Here is a 21,536-nt window from a genome sequence, read left to right as displayed (position 1 = left end):
GCTTTGATTTGTTCCCAGTGAATTTTAAATAAAAACTCTCCCCACCATTTATTTGTCTCTGGGAACTTACCCTCTCTGCTAATGAATTCTGGAGAGAAATCTTCCTCTGAAGGATACCATATCTTTGTTTCCTTTCTGCATTGTCTTGTATGCCTCTTCCCTATTAAATGCCTCTTTCACAGCTGAAGATTTTATATCTTTTATTAATCTCATTCAATTCTTCAGTAATATTTACTACTAGGAAACTCAGTCTAGTGTTTCTAAGTACTGCTTGAGATGCTTTTGAATTTTATTTTTTTAATAGCAAAAACTCAAAAGTATGTGATTAAAATTTGGATTGCTCTAGTTTGACTAGGGGAAATATTTTGAAAGTATGACCTTTTTTAAAATCATTGCAGGTTTTTTGTTCTAAACAATGAAGCTGGGCTGTTGGAGTATTTTGTGAATGAACAGTCCAGAAATCAAAAACCCAGAGGTACTTTGCAGCTTGCAGGAGCTGTAATATCACCCAGTGATGAGGACTCTCACACCTTCACTGTAAATGCTGCCAGTGGGGAACAGTATAAACTCAGAGGTATGACTGAAATATGAGAATTAATAGTGTGATTTTCTTCTTCCTTGAGAAGCTGGTATACTTCTCTCCTTTCATTTAGGTTTTGGAAATAGAAACTACTATCATTGACGCTACAGAAACAGTATTCTACACCTTGTAATTGTTTTAAGGGTTTATGAGATCTGTTTTAATTAATGACTTTTAAGTTGCACAGTGAGCAAGTCTGTTTAAAATTAACCACTCTAAGAAATTTGTATAGATGAAATACTGAGAAATCTAAAAACATGGACTTGTTAAAATTTTTTTTGTCTTCCACAGATTTGTATTTTACTTCCTTTCTTGATTTAGTTGATATGTTCTCTTTGTGTTTTTTAATGATTAATGAACATAATTGGGATTTATGAAAATGCTTGTATTCAGGTATAACGTCTGTTTAGATAAATGTAATTTGTATAGAGGTTTCTATTTTTAATTAATACACATAAAGTATGATGTTAATCCTAATTGATCTGAAAGAATACATTGAGTACACACCAAATGCTTAATAAAGGATATTTATTTGAAGAAGAGCATATCTTTAAGAGAAAATTAAGACTTGTCAAGTTCCATATACCCACCTAGCTATATGTAATTTATCCTTCTTGGGAAATATCCACATCCAGCTATGGTGTTACCTAACAAGGTTGATACTTTGGCCTTTTTCCTACCTCGCTCTGGTCAGGGAGAGTAGGAACATGCCCTGATTTTCAGTGATCTGTTCTTCATGCTATAACAATTAATTGTATTCTAAAAATAAATGAAAAAGTAAATAACTTGTAGATACTTTTTATCAGCCACAGATGCTAAAGAGCGACAACATTGGGTTAGCAGACTTCAGATATGTACACAACACCACACTGAAGCTATTGGCAAGGTATGTGGATTCATGTATGATATTAATGCACAGAAATGGGGAAAGATCTTTTTAACTTTATTTTTTTGCATTTTAAAATTGAGATTCACATACCATAAAATTGATCCGTTTAAAGTTTACAATTTCATGGGTTTTATTAGTATATTCAGAAGATTATATAGTTGTTGCAACTATCTAATTCCTAAACATTTTCATCACCTTCCAAAAAACCCATATCTGTTTAGTAGTCACTCCCTATTTGAATCTCTCTTCCCAGTCCCCTGGCAAAAACTAACCTGTAATTTCTATTTCAATAGATTTGTCTGTTCTGGGCATTTGATATAAATGGAATCATATAGTATGTGGTGTTTGTTTGTTTGTTTTTGTCTGGCTTCTTACAATAAGCATAATGTTTTAAAGGTTCATCCATGTCATTGCATGGATCATACTTTATTCCTTTTTAAGACTGAATAATCCTCTTTTATGGGTATACCACATTATGTTTATCCATGCATCAGCTGATAGGCATGTGGATTGTTTACATGTTGTGGCTGTTATGAATAATACTTCTATGAACAGTTGTATTCAAATTTTTGTATGAACATATGATTTCAGTTTTCTAGGTTATTCCTAGGAGAGAAATTACTGGGTTATATGGTAGTTGTCTGTTTAACTATCGCAATAGGAACTGCCAAACTGTTTTTGAAACTGGCCAAATTATTTCCCATTCTCACCAGCAATACACAAAGTTTCCAGTTTCTCCACATTCTTACTGATACTGTTACTGTCCTTTTTTACAATTATTATTGCCATCCTCATGGTTATGAAGTAGAATTTCATTGTGGTTTTAATTCATTTCTCTAATGGCTAATATGGTTGAGCATCTTTTCATGTGCTTATAGATCATTTCTGTATCTCAGTTTTCTTTTTTAAGATGAGGAGGGTCTTAGTACTTGAAATCTAAGGTTAGAAATGTCTAAAAATGAATATATGGGAAGCAGAGTTAAAGGATTTCCATACCTACTTTTTTGTTTTCTTCTTAGTGTTCCTTCCCCATAGCTAAATTTTTTAAAGTTGTGATTTAGGCCTGCAGTCTTTAAGAAATCCAGCAAAAAAATTTATTCTTGCTGCAAGATTCTAATCATTAGCAGTGACCAGAAAGTGCTAGTTTGTTTCAAAGATACTTGAATGTTACACTAGAAAAATTATTACATTGAGTATTTCTGAATATATTTTTTGCTTCAATCATGATGTTTAAATATCTGAAATTAGAAATTTCTTGTTATTCTAATATATGTCTAATGTAAAAAAAAAATTCTTGACAGCACACACCTGGAATTAATTTTATGAATAAATTACCAGTTTACTATGGGATGTGTGAAATTCTTAAACTTTGATGGTCTTAAATTTTTCCATCTTCAGAACTATTCTTGTAGTTAATTTTGAGGTTAACTTTATTTTTAAAACTGTTTGTGTGTGAGCCTCCAGTATATTATAGGTTGAGAGTTTACCTAAATTTTAAAAAAGGAATTATTTTCTTTGTCTAATAGAATAATCCTCCTCTGAAATCACGGAGCTTCTCACTTGCATCTAGTGGTAATTCTCCTATATCCCAGAGGAGACCAAGTCAAAATACCATTTCCTTTTTTAATGTTGGACATTCCAAACTACAATCAGTGAGCAAAAGAGCTAACTTACCTCCAGACCATCTTGTGGAAGTCAGAGAAGTAAGTATGAATTGAAATCAAGTTAAAATGCATAAAATAATATTACCAGCTTGATTTTGTCACAAAAAATTTTTTAATCCTGTTGTGTCTTCTGGGGGCCTCAATGTTTAGGTCATAACAATTACCTGATTTTTTAGGTGTCCTAAGTTTCCTCAAGTCTGTCAGCTAGGTTCTGTGTACACTGTCATGTTTCAAAAATCTGTATCTTTCATTTCTCAAGAGAAAGTATAGACTCCTTTAATGTAAAATTTATGATAAAAGGGTTATTAAGCTTAGTGGAAAGACTGTGTGATCAACCAAGTGACTTTATTTTTTTTTTTTACTGATACATGTAAATAGAGAATTTCAAACACACAAAGATAGAATAGTTAAATCCTTGATGTTCCCTTATCTCACCATTTTCCTTATTCTCTTTGAAACTAAGTACCAAATAATTCTAGTTAATAAAGAATGCAGTTAGGTTCTTAATAATCCAGGTGTTGTTTACTGAGTTAATTTTGGTAGAGCTCATAGATACCTATGTAGTGGATTGTGGATTATAAATCACACCCAAATGATTAAAGTAGGAAGCTGGGGAGAATGTTCCCTCTATCAGGTTATTTTGGGTTGTATTTATAGGTGAAGAAATTGAGATTTAAAGAGATGAAATAACATGCTTGAGATGAATAATAGCTTTTGACTCACTTTTTAATCCTGTTATAAATAAGTGACAATTATAAGTACCTTTTTAATAAAATAATAATTTTTAGTATTTATGTTGATGGTATTTAATCTGTTGATAGGTGTTTATATCTTAAGGAAATCAAGATTCTGATATATTAATCTACAGTGAAGGAAATGGAATATTAAAAGTGGTTAAGACAATAAGGGATGGAATAAAGAAAAACATCTAGGAATACCCTTGTATCATGGTGTGTTCCTTCACCCCTAAAAATTAGGCTGTCATGAAATTTTTGGGACTCTTTGATCATGGCTAGTGATGGGAGCTTGAGAGTTCTTCAGAGTGCTGGTAACGTTCTTTATCTTGATCTGGGTGTTGGTTACATGATGCGTTTGGTTTATGAAAATTCGTCAAGCCTGTATACTGTTGTGAAGTGTACTTTCTTATCTGTAATATTATATGTCAGTCTGTATACTTCAGTAAAAGGTTAAAAACAAGCAAAAAGCATATAGTTGAAGTTGCCATGAATCATGGTGCACATTTTCGATGAAAAAGGAACCTTTTGTATTTGAGATTTTAGCTATCTGTGGAGGCCTCTGCTTGGTTGTGCTTGCATCTTTATGACCTGCTGTACTGAGAACACTGTCATATCTCTTAGGTTCTTTTTTTACTGTGACTTTAATCCCTACTCTTCTCTTTCCTGCTCTAATGGTTCTTTTGTTATTCTCACACCCAGGAGTAATTTCTTACAATATCCACACTGTAATTTTCTGTACTTTAAATATACCCTTTCATATTATTGTGGCATCATGTTAATATTTAGCATGTAACTCTGACACTTGTATGTAGAGAGTATGTGTGTGTCCCCAGAGTTTCGCAGCTACCTCTTTAGGAAGGATAGGTATTTACTTATAGAGCTGACGAATTTAATGGCGGCCTTCTTGAATTGTGGTACCAGTAATTATTCTAGGATTTGAGTGTTGACCATTGTTTGGCAGTCTCTGCCAATGCCACCTACAAAAAAAGTTTTAGTTGAATGTCTTTGTCTTCACTAAGTTTATGTTTTTGCTTTTAAGAACTCAGTAGGTCAAACTATAAAATTGTAGTTAATTTCTGATATTTTATGTAAATGTTCTATTAGGAACATTTCTGTATTCCAATGGGATAATTCTATTTGTGAGAAAATAGTGCATTTGGAGAGTTCTCTGGAACTATGTTTTCCTTTAAAAGTTAGCTTATTTCCTTTTATTTAAAATTATCATAATCTGGTCTCTAGATGCATATTTTTTTCTGACTTTGCTTATGATGCCATGCATTAAAAAATCTTGTTTCAGTTTTGTGGCTTGGATGTATTTCATTATGGCAGCTCTAAATGCTTTATGAAAGCATGGTCCACAGAAAGTTTCTGAGCCTTTTTTTATCCAAGACAATGACTGAAAAGGTTTGTGTTAAGGTAAAACCAAAGCTAACAGTTTTCACAAGCTGAGAACACTTTTTAGAAGCTTCTTATTTGGGGTTGTCCCTGTTGTCTCAGTGATAAAGAATCTGCCTGCTGGTGTAGGAGGTACAGATTCGATCCCTGATTTGGGAAGATCCCACATGCTGTGAAGCAACTAAACCTTTGCGCTAGATAGAGCCTGGGAGCCACTCCCGAGCCCAGTGAAGTCCTCTCGCTCTAGAGCCCATGTGACAAAAAGAGAAGCCACAGCAGTGAGAACCCCGTGCACGGCAACTAGAGGGTAGCCCCTGCTCGCCGCAGCTGGAGGAAAGCCCAAACAGCAACAAAGACAGCACAGCCTCCCCCAGGCAAAAAAAAAAAAAAAAAGAGCTGCTTATTTTGCAGTAATTTTAAATTTACAGAAAAGTGCAAAAGTAATGCAGAATTTCTATGTGTATCCCTTACCCAACTTGCTGCAATGTTACCATCTTTCATAGCAGTATCCAAACCAGGTAATTATATAACTATAATACTGTTAACTATAGTTCTTAATCAAATTTTAGTAGTGTTTCCACTAACATTCTTTTTTCTGTTTTAGGATCCTGTCCTAAAATGATGCATTTAACTGTTATTACTACTTAGTCTCCTTTTGTCTATAATTGTTGCTCAGTCTTTATCTTTCCTGGCATTGATACCTATGAAGATCCAGTTTTGTTTAATGTTCCCAGATTTGCGTTTGTCTGATATTTTCTTATTATTTGAGTGAAATACATTTCTGGGAAAGATACCCTTGAAGATATGTATTGTCAGTACCTATATCAAGGACTTCATGATATCAGTATGTTATGTTACTGGTGATGTTCACTTTGATCACGTGGTTAAGGTAGCTTCTGCTTGGTTAAAGTAGCTTTTCTCCACTGTAAAGTTGCTGTCTTTTTCTCTATAGTTAATAAAATATCTGGGGAGTTTCTTTGAGACTATGTAGACCCTTTTTCTTTTCAAAGACATTGAGAAGAACTTTTGTTACCATACTGACCATGGTTCCCGCTAAGTGTTCTCAAGCTTTTTGTGGCCTTGGTATCTGTTTCACTCTTAAAAATTATTCAGGACCTCAAAGAATTTTTGCTTTATATAGGTTAAATTTACCAATATTTACCTTATTAGAAATTGAAACAGATATTTTAAAAATGCTTGTTTTTAAAATTTACCTTTTAATTTTATGTTTTATTATTTTAAAATAAAAATTAATAAATTCATACATATTAACATAGATAACATATTTTATGTCAAACAGCTATTTTTTCCCCCCAAACAAACAAAATAATTGCACTCAATTTACTGCAAATATGTAGTTTTAGTTGAACTGTATGAAAAAAAACTTTGTGGTTGGGGGAAAAAGAGAAATGTTTTAAAATAGCTTTTTAAGGTAAATGTGGCTGTTCTTTGATCCTCCATTAAAACTGGACAGTGGCAGTTTCTTAAGTGTTAGATGCAGTGTGGAATCTAGTATGAATCAGTGAACTTTTCATGTTGTTTCATGAAAATACATTGGTTTGTCTTGCACTTTAGGTGGATCTTTAACTTATGCACGATTTTGTAACACTGCATTAGTCATTTGGAAAATATTAGTTCAGAGTTACAGATATTGGTATACAATATCAAAAATTCACATTCATTAACATCCCTACCAACTTCATCCGAAGAGGCTTTCAATATTGGGAAACTGCCAAGCTTATGGTGACTGATACAGGTTTTCCAAAATTGTAATTTCATTTTAAAGCTCATATTTTATAATTGGCAACAAATGCTGTCAGTTGTTTTTCTTGAAGTGACAGATCATTTTGTTTAATTTTGAAAAGATGTCTACCACATACTCCCAAGCCTGAAGAGCTATAGTTATTAGCAATCATTCTGTCAGGGAAAAACAACACTCTTGTGTTTCTCCTCTGTGCTACTATAACACCCCATACTTCTGTACTCCAATCACCAAATGTGTGGGGGTTTCCTTCACACTAGGTAATTCTCTGATTCTTGGCAGATTCCAGCTAGGTGTTCTACAGTTTCATTTCTGACACCATTTAGCTGAGATAGTATCAGATCCCACAAAACTGCCCTCATTTCAGATGCCATTCCCAAGTCCAAGTTGTCACCTGTGTTTCTGAACAAACAATATATATCACATACTTTCATGTCAGGTGGTGCTCTGTGAAAATAAACTGCTAGTTCAACCTGTAACTCGGTCTCACAAGTGCTTTTCCTTGGGCAACCACAGTGCTTTGGTATGCAACAGCAGGGTATTTTTTTTTTTTTTAATGTACAATAGAAGTGTGCTTCTCATTTTTCATATAGACAATTTTAAATATGTGTACTCAAGAGTCAAGATATAGTAAAACTAATAATTTTTACTGATTTTTCAAAAATATTCTTAAATAAAATTGGCTGTCTTTTCCCCAGACCTCAATGCCTACTCCGTGAGTGCATGGCAGTGAAGAATACAGTCATGACACTGTTGTATCAACTGCCTTGATTCTAAGACACCAGCAATTTTACCCACCATTGCTTTTGCACCATCAGTGCAAATGCCACCAAGTGAAGAAGGCAAATTAATTTCCTAGAATTATTGTGAAAATAATCTTGACTCCATAGACCCCCTGAAAAGAGCCTCATAAGAATCTGGAGAGCACTGTTTGAGAATTGCTATTATATAGTGATCTAGCTCCAGTTGGTTATAATGCAAAGATATAATTCAAAGTGAGTTTGAAAGGAGTATTTTAATCAAAGTCCATGAGTAAGTCCAGCAATAAATAAAGTAACAGTTGGAAAAAGCAACTGACTGTTGAAAATCGAGTCATATTTTGGGTCTATGGATTTATGCTGAAGTGTTAAAGTGATCTATTTTAGTATTTACTAATTACAGTAAATTACTAATTTACAATTCATCAATCACTCTATTAATCAGTGTGTGCTTCTTGCAGGTTACTATGCTATGCCTTGGGAGAGGCTAACATCACCAGTCTAGTAAGGGAGACACATTTAAAATACAAGCAATAAAACCATGATTCTCATCTGATTTTCAAACAAACTAGATGCCACATAAGTGATGTTCATTATCACCGTATTTGTCATACCTAGCTGCAAATCACAGACTAAGCAAGTTTTCAGCTTTCATGATGGTTTTTCATTCTTAAGGAACTGGTTTTACTATTGTCAGGAACAGTCACTAAAACAGCTTCACAGAATCAGTTCTATTTCATTGTATATGGTCAGCCCATTTGTTTCCTTTGGAAAGAACCATAACCAAATTTATTCTTTGGTGGGAGGAAGGGGGCATGCCATGAAGCTTCTGGGATCCAACTGGTACCCTTTGCAGTGGAAGCACAGAGTCCTAATGAATGGACCACCAGGGAATTTTCAGATTTTAACATTTGCACTCTAATTATAATTTAAAGTTTATTTTTTTCCAGTCAAGAGCATCACTTTCTTAAGCCTCTTCACTTTTTTATTTTAATTTTTAAAATAATTTGTCTATTTTATTTTTTGGTTGTGCTGGGTCTTCATTGCTGCCTGCAGGCTTTCTCTAATTGTGAAGATGTGGACTCCTCTCTAGTTGTGGTGTGGGAGCTTCTCATTGTGGTAGCTTTTCTTGTTGTAGAGCATGGGCTTCAGTGGTTACAGCATGCAGGCTTTAGTGGCTTGGGGGCCCTAAAGCTCAGACTCAGTAGTTGTGCAAGGCTTAGTTGCTCTGCAGTATGTGGAATCTTTCCAGACCAGGGATTGAACCCATGTCTCCTGCATTGGCCAGCTGATTCTTAACCACTGGACCACTAGGGAATTCCTTAGGTCTCTTCACTTACAATATCAACAGTAGCATGTGGCTTTTTTGGGCCATTTGTACAAAGATACACTTTTCTTCTTAAATGTTATATTGTGAGAGCTAATTATTCATATTGTCAATATCCTGCTTATGATTTTTTTCCTTTATTAAACTTTTATTAGCTTATAACATGATATAGAAAAGTATGCCTAATCTTTTTTTCCTTTGTGTTCTCTGAAGAGTGTATTCAAGTGAATGTGTTTTTTGAATTTGAATGTCCAGTTTTTCAAATGTTTTTCTTGTTGTAAGAATAAGAAATTGTATTCTCTTCAGTTCAAAAAAGAAAATGAAAAAAGTCTCTTGTTTGGCTCTAGATTGAATCTCTTAGCAAGTAATGCGGAGCCTGTTTAACCAACTCACTTCAATCATTAACAACTCTGTTTCAGTATGCTTCCTTCTGAATGTTAGACAGTCCCTAAAGGCCATACTTCCTCCACGCTATTACTTTTGTTGTAAAGTCAACCCATCCTTGAATGTTGTTATGTTCCCAAGAAGTTTACGTAAGATTAGCTGTTTGATTTGTTCTGGAAGGACAGTTTTCCCTTGCCTGGAAAGGAATAAATTCGTCTTGGTTCAGATATACTTGAGTAGTAATTTTTTCCCTCAGCATTGCTAGCACTTGTGACTTGTTTAAGAAATCTGACAAGTAAAACTTAATATTTGCTTATAGCATTGCTAGAAGCAGAGGAGAAGAGCAATTATAGTTAGGACCCCTAGACCAGTGGGAGATGCAAAAGAGGCATAATATAAACATCCCATTTCTAATTTCATGCCAAGAAGTTCTTGTAAAATGAAGAAATAGGGTAAGTATATAATTTGGCCTTCAAGCTGTTAACAGGTTTAGACATAATTACAGCAGGACTCTAAGCATGAATGGGGATTACCTCTGGAAATGTGGGGCTTATGTATCAACTAATTGTAGAATTTTGTCTATAATTTCTTATTTGGCTTTCTGTTCTGTTTAATTAATCATGGAAGTTCTTTTCGTTAGACAAATGGTAAACCTAATGGATCTGTTTGCCCCTTCCCTTGGTCTCCATCCCAGTTCTTAATTAACCTTCTAAGCATGTATAAAAGAACCTGATACACAAGTGTGTATCTTGTAATTTTAATGTAACTACCTCCTGGATCAAAAAATGAAATATTACCAGTACCCTAGAGGACCGTCTCATGCCTCTTCATCATTACTGTCTCTTCACTATCCTGACTTCTAATGTGTAGAGGTTTCCTCACCTATAAACCATAGATTTATTTTGCCTGTGTCTGAAATTTCTGAACTGAATTGAGTAGTATGTGCTTCTCTGGTAATGGCTTCTTTTTATTCAGCATATGTTGGAGATTTACTTATATGTTGTCATCTTTTGAGTAACACTATTAAATGCTTATTGAGAATAGCCAAACAAATTTAAAATAAATTTCTAGGCTGAATATATCCTAAAAATGACAATTGTATGTTACATGTTGTACAGAATATGGTTATTAAAGTGGCAACTGTATGTATACATGCTATACAGAGATTATGAGTGAGACACATGGAACTGTTATTTTCCTTAGATGATGTCTCATGCTGAAGGACAACAAAGAGACTTAATTAGAGGAATTGAATGCCTTCCTGCTTCTGGCCATCTTAGTTCCTTGGACCAGGATCTCTTAATGCTCAAGGCTACTTCCATGGCAACTATGAACTGCTTAAATGACTGCTTTCATATTCTTCAGTTACAGCATGCATCACATCAGAAGGGCTCATTGCCTTCAGGTAAGTTATTGCTTAAAGGTAGGACTGAACATTGCAGTTCAAAACATGGAAATAGTAACTGCATTCTTTGTAATTCTGCTCCAGAAAATCTTAATCAAAGCAAGACAAATAGAAAACCAGCTAGCCTCTTGGTTTTTATTATCATACTAATGTCTTCCCTGGTGGCTCAGATGGTAAAGCATCTGCCTACAATGCGGGAGACCCAGGTTCGATCCCTGGGTTGAGAAGATCCTCTGGAGAAGGAAATGGCAACCCACTCCAGTACTCTTGCCTGGAAAATCCCATGGACGGAGGGGTGTTGTAGGCTACAGTCCATGGGGTTGCAAAGAGTTGGACACAACTAAGCGACTTCACTAATGTTATACAAAGTCTCTTTTACTGTGTCCTTTTTCAAATCTAAAACCATTTAGGTCTCATATAATTAAATATTCCTTAAGAGACCTCAAATTAAACTTGTCAGAAACTGAATTAAAAATTCAGTATTTCTGTTGAAGTTGATGGCATTACTCTATCCAGTCAATCAAAGTAGAAATGTTGGAGTCATTTCTTGGTTGCTTTAGTCCGCTATTCACTATTTCCCTGTTGAGATACATATATATAAAGGTCTATCACTCACCTTTCCGTTTGAAAAATAAGATATACATCTGGTATTCGAGAGCACCTATTTGTTGAAATTAATTTACTGGGGAAAACAGCATTATTGCATTATTTGTTATTGCATAACAAAAAATGAGTTTTTCTATTAATGAGATTAATAAACTCATTTAAAAATTGAGATATAACTGACATATAGTATATATAAAATGACATTATATATAATTGACATGCAAGTTTAAAGTGTTGATTTAATACATTTATATATTTGTATGCTCCCAGAGTGTTAGCTAATGTCCCAATCATATCACATAATTGTCATTTCTTTTTTTCTCTGACCCTTCTTGGCCTGCCCTCCTCCCACCCCCAACACACACACACTCAGAGCCTGTGGAGTCTTGGTTTCCTGGGCCTTGGCAGTGAAAGTGCCAAGTCCTAACCTTTGGAACTAAGGAATTCCCTATTTTATAATGAGAACATTTAGGATCTAGTCTCTTAGCAACTTTGAAATATTCACTGTAGTACTGTTGACTCCATTCACTGTGCTGTGTGTTAGATCTCCAGGACTTACTCATCTTCTAGTTGCAAGTCTGTACCCTTTAACAACATTGCCCCAATTTCCCCACCCCCATCACAGTGAATTAATAGTAGTAACTTAGTATTTCCCAACACTCATTGTTTTCTTATTCAATGAAGTCCTCTTGCTTGTGAAAGAAAGATATTTTAGAAAGAACTGATTTAGAAGGACCCTGAGACCAGATGATTTGTTTGATAAAGAATTTTGTTATGATTTATCTGTGAATAATCTCTTAAATCTCTTAAATTCAGTGTTTATGTGCATCTTATTTCAAGAAGTAGGGGAATCTAGATGCTGATATTAAAAACAAACATATCAAGGTAGAAACAAAGAGCTTTCATTTCTTTGAAATTTTGAAACAGGCCCCATGAACTTATCCAGGGCATTCCCCATTTCTGAATCCCCCTCAGTGAATCTGAACTAAGTGCCAAGGCAAGATGCTCTGGTAGCCTGGTAGGTACTTTGTACTTTATTCTTCTGCTGAAGTCTAGGATTTTGTTACAGACTAAGTAAATTCCATACTCCTTTTAAATTTCTGGTGTAGTAGTCTAAGTATCCCTTAATGTAACACTGTATAACCAAGCTTCTGTGAAACCTAGATCAGCCTCTGAAATCAAATGGAACATTTTCCATTATTGATTAGGCATAGAATCCACTTTGTTAAACTAGTTGAGGGTAATAAGAGACATTTGAGTCATTAACTGAGAAGATGACAGGTCTCTAAATGTGACCACTGTCTTTCATTAGGTCAGCTATTATTTATTCAGTAGAAGAACCTTTCAGTTTAAAAGTATATGAAGCCTTTTTATATAATTGGGAAAGAAAAAAAAAAAACAATGTACATGGATCTGCAATTCTTAAATTAGATTGTGGGGTTATCTTGGTTGGTTAGAAAATTGGTACTGAGAATAAGGTTCAACCCCAAATTGAAGTTGGTTTTACTGTTTCACAATCCCAGGCTGTTGCTATAATTGTGATTCCCTCAAGTCTAACTGCATACTTCTTATCACTAGAGGGTCAAGATTCATGCAGAAAGGTTAACTATTGGGGTGAGAATACACTTAATGATTCACAGATTTTCCCAGGAAGTGAGTTCACTCCTATTCAGGGTTGATTCACTTAAATGGTATCTGATTTCAAGTTGCAGGTTGCTCTGTTGTAAAATAGCCAATCGTCATGCTCATGCTAATGAGATACAAGTTGCTGTCTTGCAGAGTCTCTTAACAGGTTTTGAATTGCTTTTAGCCTTGTAGATGCAAAACAAAATCGTTTAATAAAATCCACATTTGCTGAACTTTCCAGATTATGAGCAAGTTTCAGCGAAAGTTTTCTCTTACTTCATCAGGAACGACGATCGAATGGTTAGAACCAAAGATACCATTATCAAACCACTATAAAAATGGAGCTGACCAGCCCTTTGCAACTGAGCAAAGTAAGCCAGTGGTAGTCCCAGAAGAGCAGTGTGTTGCAGAATCTGGACTATTAGCAAGGGTAAGGTAATACGAAAATGCAGTTTTGGAGTAAAAATTAGGAATCACTGAAAAGCACCTTTTCATTGTCAGGATGGCATACTCTAGAGAGCTCACTGTAAGTGTTGTTCTACTTTGAACTGCATTGGCTTTGGAAGGGCTCTATTGTGTAAAACTTGTACATACTGTGTTTTCCAGGTTAAATTATGTGTCCTTCTTAGTTTTAGTTAACTTTTGCTTTATATAAATGTATTTAAAATTTGCATGTTTTTCTTTTTCTGGAAAACAGCTTTTCTAATGGAAGATTATTTGCATGATATTTATCTTATAGATTTCTTAATTTAACATTATTTAGTAGGTGTTTGCTATTAAGTTTATAAGTTTAAAAGTTTACTATTAAGGTTTTTTTTGATAGTAAGCACTGTACCAATACAATTTTTAAAAGTGTTAGTCTACTTAAAATAGCACACAGTCTTAGAGTTTAATATTTTAGTAATGTTTGTTACACATTTCTCAGAAGTAAACAGGGCTCTCTTCTATTCTTAGTTCTACCTCTGTAACATATCATACTGTTTTTTTGCCTCTTGAGTTTACATCTTTTATTTTTATGGTTATCATAATTACATAGATAGTTTTGTTTTAAGCTCTTTTTACTTGATACTTCTCATAAGTGTTTTTGTATGTTATTCTGGCCTATATAATTAAAATTTTTAAAGGTTGAAGTAGGCTATTGAATGTCTAGGTTGTTATTTTCTTTTGTTTGTATAAATAATACTGTGTTATTTTGTCTACTGTTTTATTTTTTTCTCCCCTTTATTTAGATGATTTCTTAAGTTATTCCCAACTAAAATTATTGAGTCAAGAGTAAGGCATGGTTTATGGTTATTTATATATTAGTAAATTACTTCTTGAAAGAAACATGTAACACAGGGACTTCGAAAGCTGGCAAAGGTTTTGACTCAATGAGGCAGGCAGTGGCAGCAGGGTGGCCGAGGAAGAAGAAAGAAAACAAATCCTCTTTTTCTTACAGTTTCTTAACTAATTCATTTGTGGAGTCAAGCAGTTAGTAAGTATTCATTAAGTTATCTTAGTATATGACAAGTCCAATGTTAAGAATTAGAGGAGACACAAAAATAGAAGATAGTTCTTTCACTGGAGAGACTTAAAATCATTTAGAGTCCCTACTTACTCTGGGGAAGGCTTGCCTGATGATGTTGAACCTGGGTCCTGTCATTTCCTAACATGTGGGCCAACTCTTGAGTAACCAGGCTTAACTTTCTCATTTGTAAAGTAGGGTTAATAATACATTATAAGTTGTTATTAAGATAAAGTAAATTTAGCAGAGCACCTAGTTTATGGAAAGTGACCCCAGGGTTGTTGGATTTTACAAATTTAGATGGCCATTCATGTCGCATTCTTTGTGGAATGATTATTCCAGGAACACTGCTGCACAGAATACAGTGTAAACTCAAGCAGAAAAATTTAGTCTTAATATGACAGATACTGAGATCATGAGCATGAGGAGGGATGTAAAATGTGTAAAAAGACTGGTATATCATATGGAATATGATCACTGGAATATCATATGGATCATTGGTATATCATATGGAATATATCATTGGCTTGGAATTGAAGTGTGGATAGAAATCTGTGGAAGTAGGAATGAAGACATGAACAGGTAATATGCATTTCAAATGAAAAATCAGTTGAACTTGTGATTGACTGGATATAGGGTTGGATCACAAACGACTTCCAAGTTTTTGAGACTAAATTGAGATTAAAATTAGGGTCCCATTCACAAACCTAGCAAAATTAGAAAGAAAACTTTTTTTTTACCTTATGTCCTGTGACTTTACTGTGCTCCTTTATTAGTTCAAAAAGGTGTTTTGTTTGTTTGTCTTTTTTTATTATTTAGAGTTTTCCACATAGATGGTTATGTCATCTGAGAATGAAGACAGCTTTATTTCTTCCTTCTCAATCTGTATGCTTTTTGTTTCCTTTTGTTTTTTTTTTTTACTTTACAATATTGTATTGGTTTTGCCATACATCAACATGAATCCACCACGGGTGTACACGTGTTCCCCGTCCTGAACCTCCCTCCCACCTTCCTCCCCGTACCATTCCTCTGGGTCATCCCAGTGCACCAGCCCCAAGCATCCTGTATCCTGCATCGAACCTGGACTGACGATTTGTTTCTTATATGCTGCTGCTAAGTTGCTTCAGTTGTGTCCGACTCTGTGCAACCCCATAGACAGCAGCCCATCAGGCTCCGCTGTCCCTGGGATTCTCTAGGCAAGAACACCGGAGTGGGTTGCCATTTCCTTCTCCAATGCATGAAAGTGAAGTCGCTCAGTCGTGCCCGACTCTTAGCGATCCCATGGACTGCAGCCTACCAGGCTCCTTTGTCCATGGGATTTTCCAGGCAAGAGTACTGGAGTGGGTTGCCATTGCCTTCTCCGATTCTTATATGAATCAGTTCTAATGAGGTGGATGAAACTGGAGCCTATTATACAGAGTGAAGTAAGCCAGAAAGAAAAACACCAATACAGTATACTAACACGCGTATATGGGATTTAGAAAGATGGTAACGATAACCCTGTATGCGAGACAGCAAAAGAGACACAGATGTATAGAAAGAAAACTTTTTAAGAGAAAAGGTTTAGTATAGTTTATAAACATATTGAATTTTATGTGGGAAGAGGATGTATAATTTTTTTTTTAATAATTGTTAATGTACATGAAAAACAGTTTGGAAATGATGAAACCAAAGCTTTTCAGAGATCAGGACTATAATTTTTTGTGAAAAATTACAAACAATAGGTCATATACTCCACAACATTTTCATTCTTCTAAATGAGAATACAAAACATGTTGGAGATCAGGATAGAGACATATGGTAGGGATGGGGCACAGAGATGTAGGGGAGAGGACTGTTGAATTTCCAAACCTTTTGAAATGAGTAACCTAGTGTATGACCCAGCGCAAACAGAAAAAACTCTTAAGTGCATAGATTCTTTTTTTTTCAATTAACAAAAGATTTTAGACTCCACTCAAGCTTTCCTGGTGGCTCAGCTGGTAAAGAATCTGACTGCAGTGTGGGAGACCTGGGTTTGATCCCTGGGTTTGGAAGATCCTCTGGAGAAGGGAGAGGCTACCCACTCTAGTATTCTGGCCTGGAGAATTCCATGGATTCTGTAGTCCAGGGGGTCACAAAGAGTCAGACACAACTGAGCAACTTTCACTTTCAAGCATACAAGAATAGACCTGAATTGTTTCAAAATTTTACATATGCCTTTTTTGGAATATAAGTATCAGTGCAAGCTGGAAACATGTATTACAGTGCTGGAAATGTTGCTGTTAGGTGATAGAGAAGATAAATGCTAGAGGCTAGAATGAAGCCCACACTTCCCTAGTGCCCAAGTCAGAAATCAGGAAGACAAAAAATGTCATTGGTATGAGTTTTGTGGAATTTCCTTTTGCCATGCAATCTCCAGATATTATGAATTCCTAGAAACTCAACTGCTTTTGCCACTGTATTTACTAGTCATTCTGAGTTTGTAGGGATTTTATACATTTGAGCAGTTTGTTGGAATTTTGGTAATGCTTTTTTTTTTTAACCTTAAGCTTTTCTTTAAGAAAGGCGTGATCTCTAAGAAGAGGCTTTTCAAAAAGAGAAGAAGAGAGTTTCCAGAATCTTCCATTCATATCATACTTTAGAATCAGTATTTATTCACGAATGGAATTCCTTTTTTTTTCTATTTTATTAAGTGTTTGACTGTTTTTATAAAGATAACAAAAATATGTTCTTTAGCTTTTCTATCAAATTTGTTTTATCTCTTTAGTTTAATACTATTTTCATTAGAGTAAACTACACAATAAACTATGTGTATAACTGTGTATAATAACGTTAAGGCTATATTTGCACTATTAATCTGTGTCCTAGGTTCTGACCTCAAATGTAATAGTACCATTCAGAAGCTGAAGGACATTATTTAATCAATATCTGTATTTTTCCCCCTCTACATTTCTCAAATGATCAGTTTTTCCCTCTGATTTATAATGAGTATACGTTCACAAATATACTTAAACTATATTATGCAACTGACTTAGGGTGGATTACAGGAAGTGCTTCCTGACAGACTTACTAGCTATAGAAAAGGAAAATTGAGAAATACGCCTTTGGGAATCTTTCCTTAAGGTCATAAAAATAAATAATTGTGGTATATGCAAGGAATTGTTGCATTTGGTTTCTGAAGAAATGAATTGGACTCAACTCAGTTCAGTTCAGTTGCTCAGTCACGTCTGACTCTTTGTGACCCCATGGACTGTGGCACACCAGGTTTCCCTGTCTATCACCAACTCCTGAAGCTCGCTCAGACTCATCTCTATCAAGTTGGTGATGCCATCCAACCATCTCATTCTCTTTCATCCCCTTCTCTTCCTGCCTTCAATCTTTCCCAGCATCAGGGTTTTTTCCAGTGAGTCAGTTCTTCACATCAGGTGGCTAAAGTGTTGGAGTTTCCACTTCAGCATCAGTCCTTCCAATGAATATTCAGGACTGATTTCCTTTAGGATTGATTGGTTTGATCTCCTTGCAGTCCAAAGGACTGTTAAGAGTCTTCTCCAACACCACAGTTCAAAAGTACCAATTCTTTGGTGCTCAGCTTTCTTTATAGTCCAACTCTCACATCCACATGTGTGACACTGGAAAAACCATAGCTTTGACTAGACGGACCTTTGTTGGCAGAGTAATGTCTCTGCTTTTTAATATGCTGTCCAGCTTGGTCATAGCTTTTCTTCCAAGGAGCAAGCATCTTTTAATTTCATGGATGCAGTCAGCATCTGCAGTAATTTTGGAAGCCCAAAAAATAAAGTCTGGCACTGTTTCCATTGTTTCCTTATCTATTTGCCATAAAGTGATGGGACTGGATGCCATGATCTTCGTTTTCTGAATGTTGAGTTTTAAGCCAGCTTTTTCACTCTCCTTTTTCACTTTCATCAAGAGGCTCTTTAAGTCTTCTTTGCTTTTTGAGCTGGACTATTAATTGATTTATCAGAATTTGATATAATAAAGATTTTATTGATAGAAGCGATGATAGAAGGGAAGAAGAAAAAAGGAGAATAAAGGCAAAAGAATGACCAGAAATTCATTATTTTTCATCTCTATCACCATGTTTTGTATTTTGTTTTTAATATTTTAAGAATATTAAGTTCTTGATTTTATGCCTGATTAGGATTGGTTTTCTTTGTCTAGCTACAGAGAACAGATGGGCTTCTATTTGATAAGATTTGTTTATGGGAAGAGAAAATTAAAAGCAGAGACATTAACAGAATCATTTCTTTTTTAAAACCCTCATAACTTGAAATTTAACACATTACCAAAGATAATATACTCATGAAAGCTCTCTTGCACAAAGGTAATGAAAAGAGGTACCCCTGAGAAAAATCATATTCCATCCCCACATAAACATGGAAAGTGACATCCAATAAGGTTATTTAGAATTTGGGGATTTGAAACTGTTACTTGTTGTTTAAATAAAAATAAGAAATTAGATTTTTCTGACTTCCCTGGTGGTCGGTCCAGTGGTAAAGAATCCATCTGCCAATACAGGGAACACAAGTTTGATCCCTGGTCCAGGAAGATTCCACATGCCACAGGGCAGTTAAGCCTTTGTGCCACAACTACTGAGCCAGTGAGCTGCACCTACTGAGCCAGGAAACTACAACTGCTGAAGCCCACGTGCTCTTGAGCCTGTGCTCTGCAACAGAAGTCACTGAAATGAGAAACTCGTGCACCACAAATAAAGGGTAACCTCCTCTTGCCACAACTAAAGAAAGCCCATGTGCAGCAACAAAGACTCAGCACAGCCAAAATTAATAAATAAATCTAATTTTAAAAATGAAATGAAATTAGATTTCTTTTAATCAGTTATTTGGAGCTAAGACCTTTCTAAGAGGAGGGTAAACAATTTTGACTTTTCAAGGGGTTGTTGTATTGATTGATTGAAAAATTGTGCAGAGAATGTTTTGTGGTCTTAAGACTGCATAATCAACTACAGGGTTTCCATACCTGCACCTAAAATTCTCTTCATCCCCAAAGTTTTTTCCTGACAACTCCAAGGATGAGTAAATATCTAAATACAGATTATAGAAGTTAGACTGGATATGTACAGTCACTTTAAAATTTTACTTTTACAGTATTAAAAATGGGGCAAATATTTAATTCTCAAAACATCTTGAATTATAGATAGCAGTAGGGTTCCCAGGCAGGTGGAGAAAGCCTTCAAAGCCTAAGCTTCAGATGAGACATTTTTTCACTCTTCCTGAAAAATCCTATTTTCACAAAGTATATGTATTTTGTGTGTGATGCTTATGACAAAGCAACAATATGTTCAATGTCAGTGATAGTGCATTCATTGAAGGAAATCTATTCCATGGCCAAATGATGTAAGTTGTATTTTCAGAAAGATTTTTGTCTACTCTCAGTTTCGTTTAGGCCCAATATGTCTTCATCTGATGTTTATACTTTTATTCTTAGTGCATATTGATACACACTTGTAGCAATAGACTTTTGCTTTATTTTGCATCAAGGAACCTGAAGAAATAAATGCAGATGATGAGGTGGAGGATACTTGTGACAACAAGGAGGATGACCTGGGAGCTGTGGAAGAGCAGCGCAGTGTTATCCTACATCTCTTATCACAGCTCAAGCTGGGCATGGACTTAACAAGGGTAAGTAATGGGATAAACAGTCTATGAAGATCATTTGGTCAGGACTATACCTATAATTGTTAATGCTGTCAGGGCTTTTTAATCTTTATGAGTTGGTTTCTTTTTCTCTTGATCAACATTTCTTATTTTCATTAAAAATGTGATGGGTTTTTTTGCAGATTAAGTCATGTGGCAACTAAAGACCTATAGTCTTGTTTCTGTGCAAAATAAAAGAGTCCATTGGAATACAGAATAGGAAGATCTAAAGAAAAGGATTTAATCCCATAAAACTATTAAAGTCATTGATCCTTCTGCTTTATTCTTATTTCCCATGTTTGATAGTACATTTTGGGTATTATCTGTAACAGAGGTCAGCAAACATTTTCTGTAAAGTATCAGATAGTAGATGCTTTTAGCTATGTGGGCATAGATCTCTGAGGCAGCTGTAGTTGATTCTTGAACAGTGTAGGGGTGAGGGACACTAACCCCTCATGCAGTTGAAAATCCATGTATAATTTTTGAACTCCCTCAAAACTTAGCTACTAATTTATTTACTGGAAGCCTTACCAGTAACATAAATATTCAATACAACTTTTGTTTATATGTGTTACTAATACTAGACATCAAAAATGAAAAGAACATGAAAAATATTCATGTTTACTTACAGGTATAATAATTTATGCATTGATAATGATGAAGCAGCAACATGATTGTTCTATGGTGTCCTCGTGTAATAAGCTTCATGGTAGCCTAGCCTATATACTAATGAATATTGTTATAAAATTTTTGTGAAGTACAGTATTACAGTCATATTCATGATACAATATAGAAAACATTGTTCAATTTTTTAAAATCTCATACCTGTGATAATACACAGTTTCTTGCATTATGAGAGAGGTGTGATAGTTATGGTAATATAATTCTTTGAAAACAAAGTTATGAAATAGTAAGAAAACTAACATATTCATTTTATATTATGTATTACTCCCCTTAAGCCTGTGTAAGGGTAGACTATCCACCTCAATACGAGTCTTGCACATGATGTTCTACATGTATATTTTATATATTTATTGGAGAAAAAAATCCATGTATGAGTAGACCTACATTTCAAACCCATATTGTTTAAGGATCAGCAGTATTCAACTCAGCCTTTGTAAAAGCAGCCATGGATAATACTGGGTTGACCAAAATGTTTATTTGGGTTTTTCCGTGTAACACCTTACAGAACAAACCTTTTGGCCAACCCAATATGTTGGATTGGAATGGGTGTATTTCCACACAAAA

The 21,536-nt window shown here is 34.9% G+C and overlaps 1 protein-coding gene across 1 annotated transcript in view; it reads left to right on the top strand.

The window, feature by feature from the left end:
* The window catches only part of OSBPL11 (oxysterol binding protein like 11), a 97,449-nt gene that overhangs the window by 40,651 nt on the left and 35,262 nt on the right, over positions 1 to 21,536 (top strand). The window contains exons 3-8 of the mRNA XM_068974210.1: positions 399 to 574; positions 1,387 to 1,466; positions 2,996 to 3,172; positions 10,700 to 10,901; positions 13,418 to 13,563; positions 20,133 to 20,273. Coding sequence (XP_068830311.1) covers positions 399 to 574; positions 1,387 to 1,466; positions 2,996 to 3,172; positions 10,700 to 10,901; positions 13,418 to 13,563; positions 20,133 to 20,273 — 922 coding nt within the window. The remainder of the gene's footprint in view (positions 1 to 398; positions 575 to 1,386; positions 1,467 to 2,995; positions 3,173 to 10,699; positions 10,902 to 13,417; positions 13,564 to 20,132; positions 20,274 to 21,536) is intronic.

The sequence above is a fragment of the Capricornis sumatraensis genome, chromosome 1 (genome assembly GCF_032405125.1).
Source record: "Capricornis sumatraensis isolate serow.1 chromosome 1, serow.2, whole genome shotgun sequence".
Classification (NCBI taxonomy): domain Eukaryota; kingdom Metazoa; phylum Chordata; class Mammalia; order Artiodactyla; family Bovidae; genus Capricornis; species Capricornis sumatraensis.
This window is presented reverse-complemented; position numbering and strand designations above follow the sequence as displayed.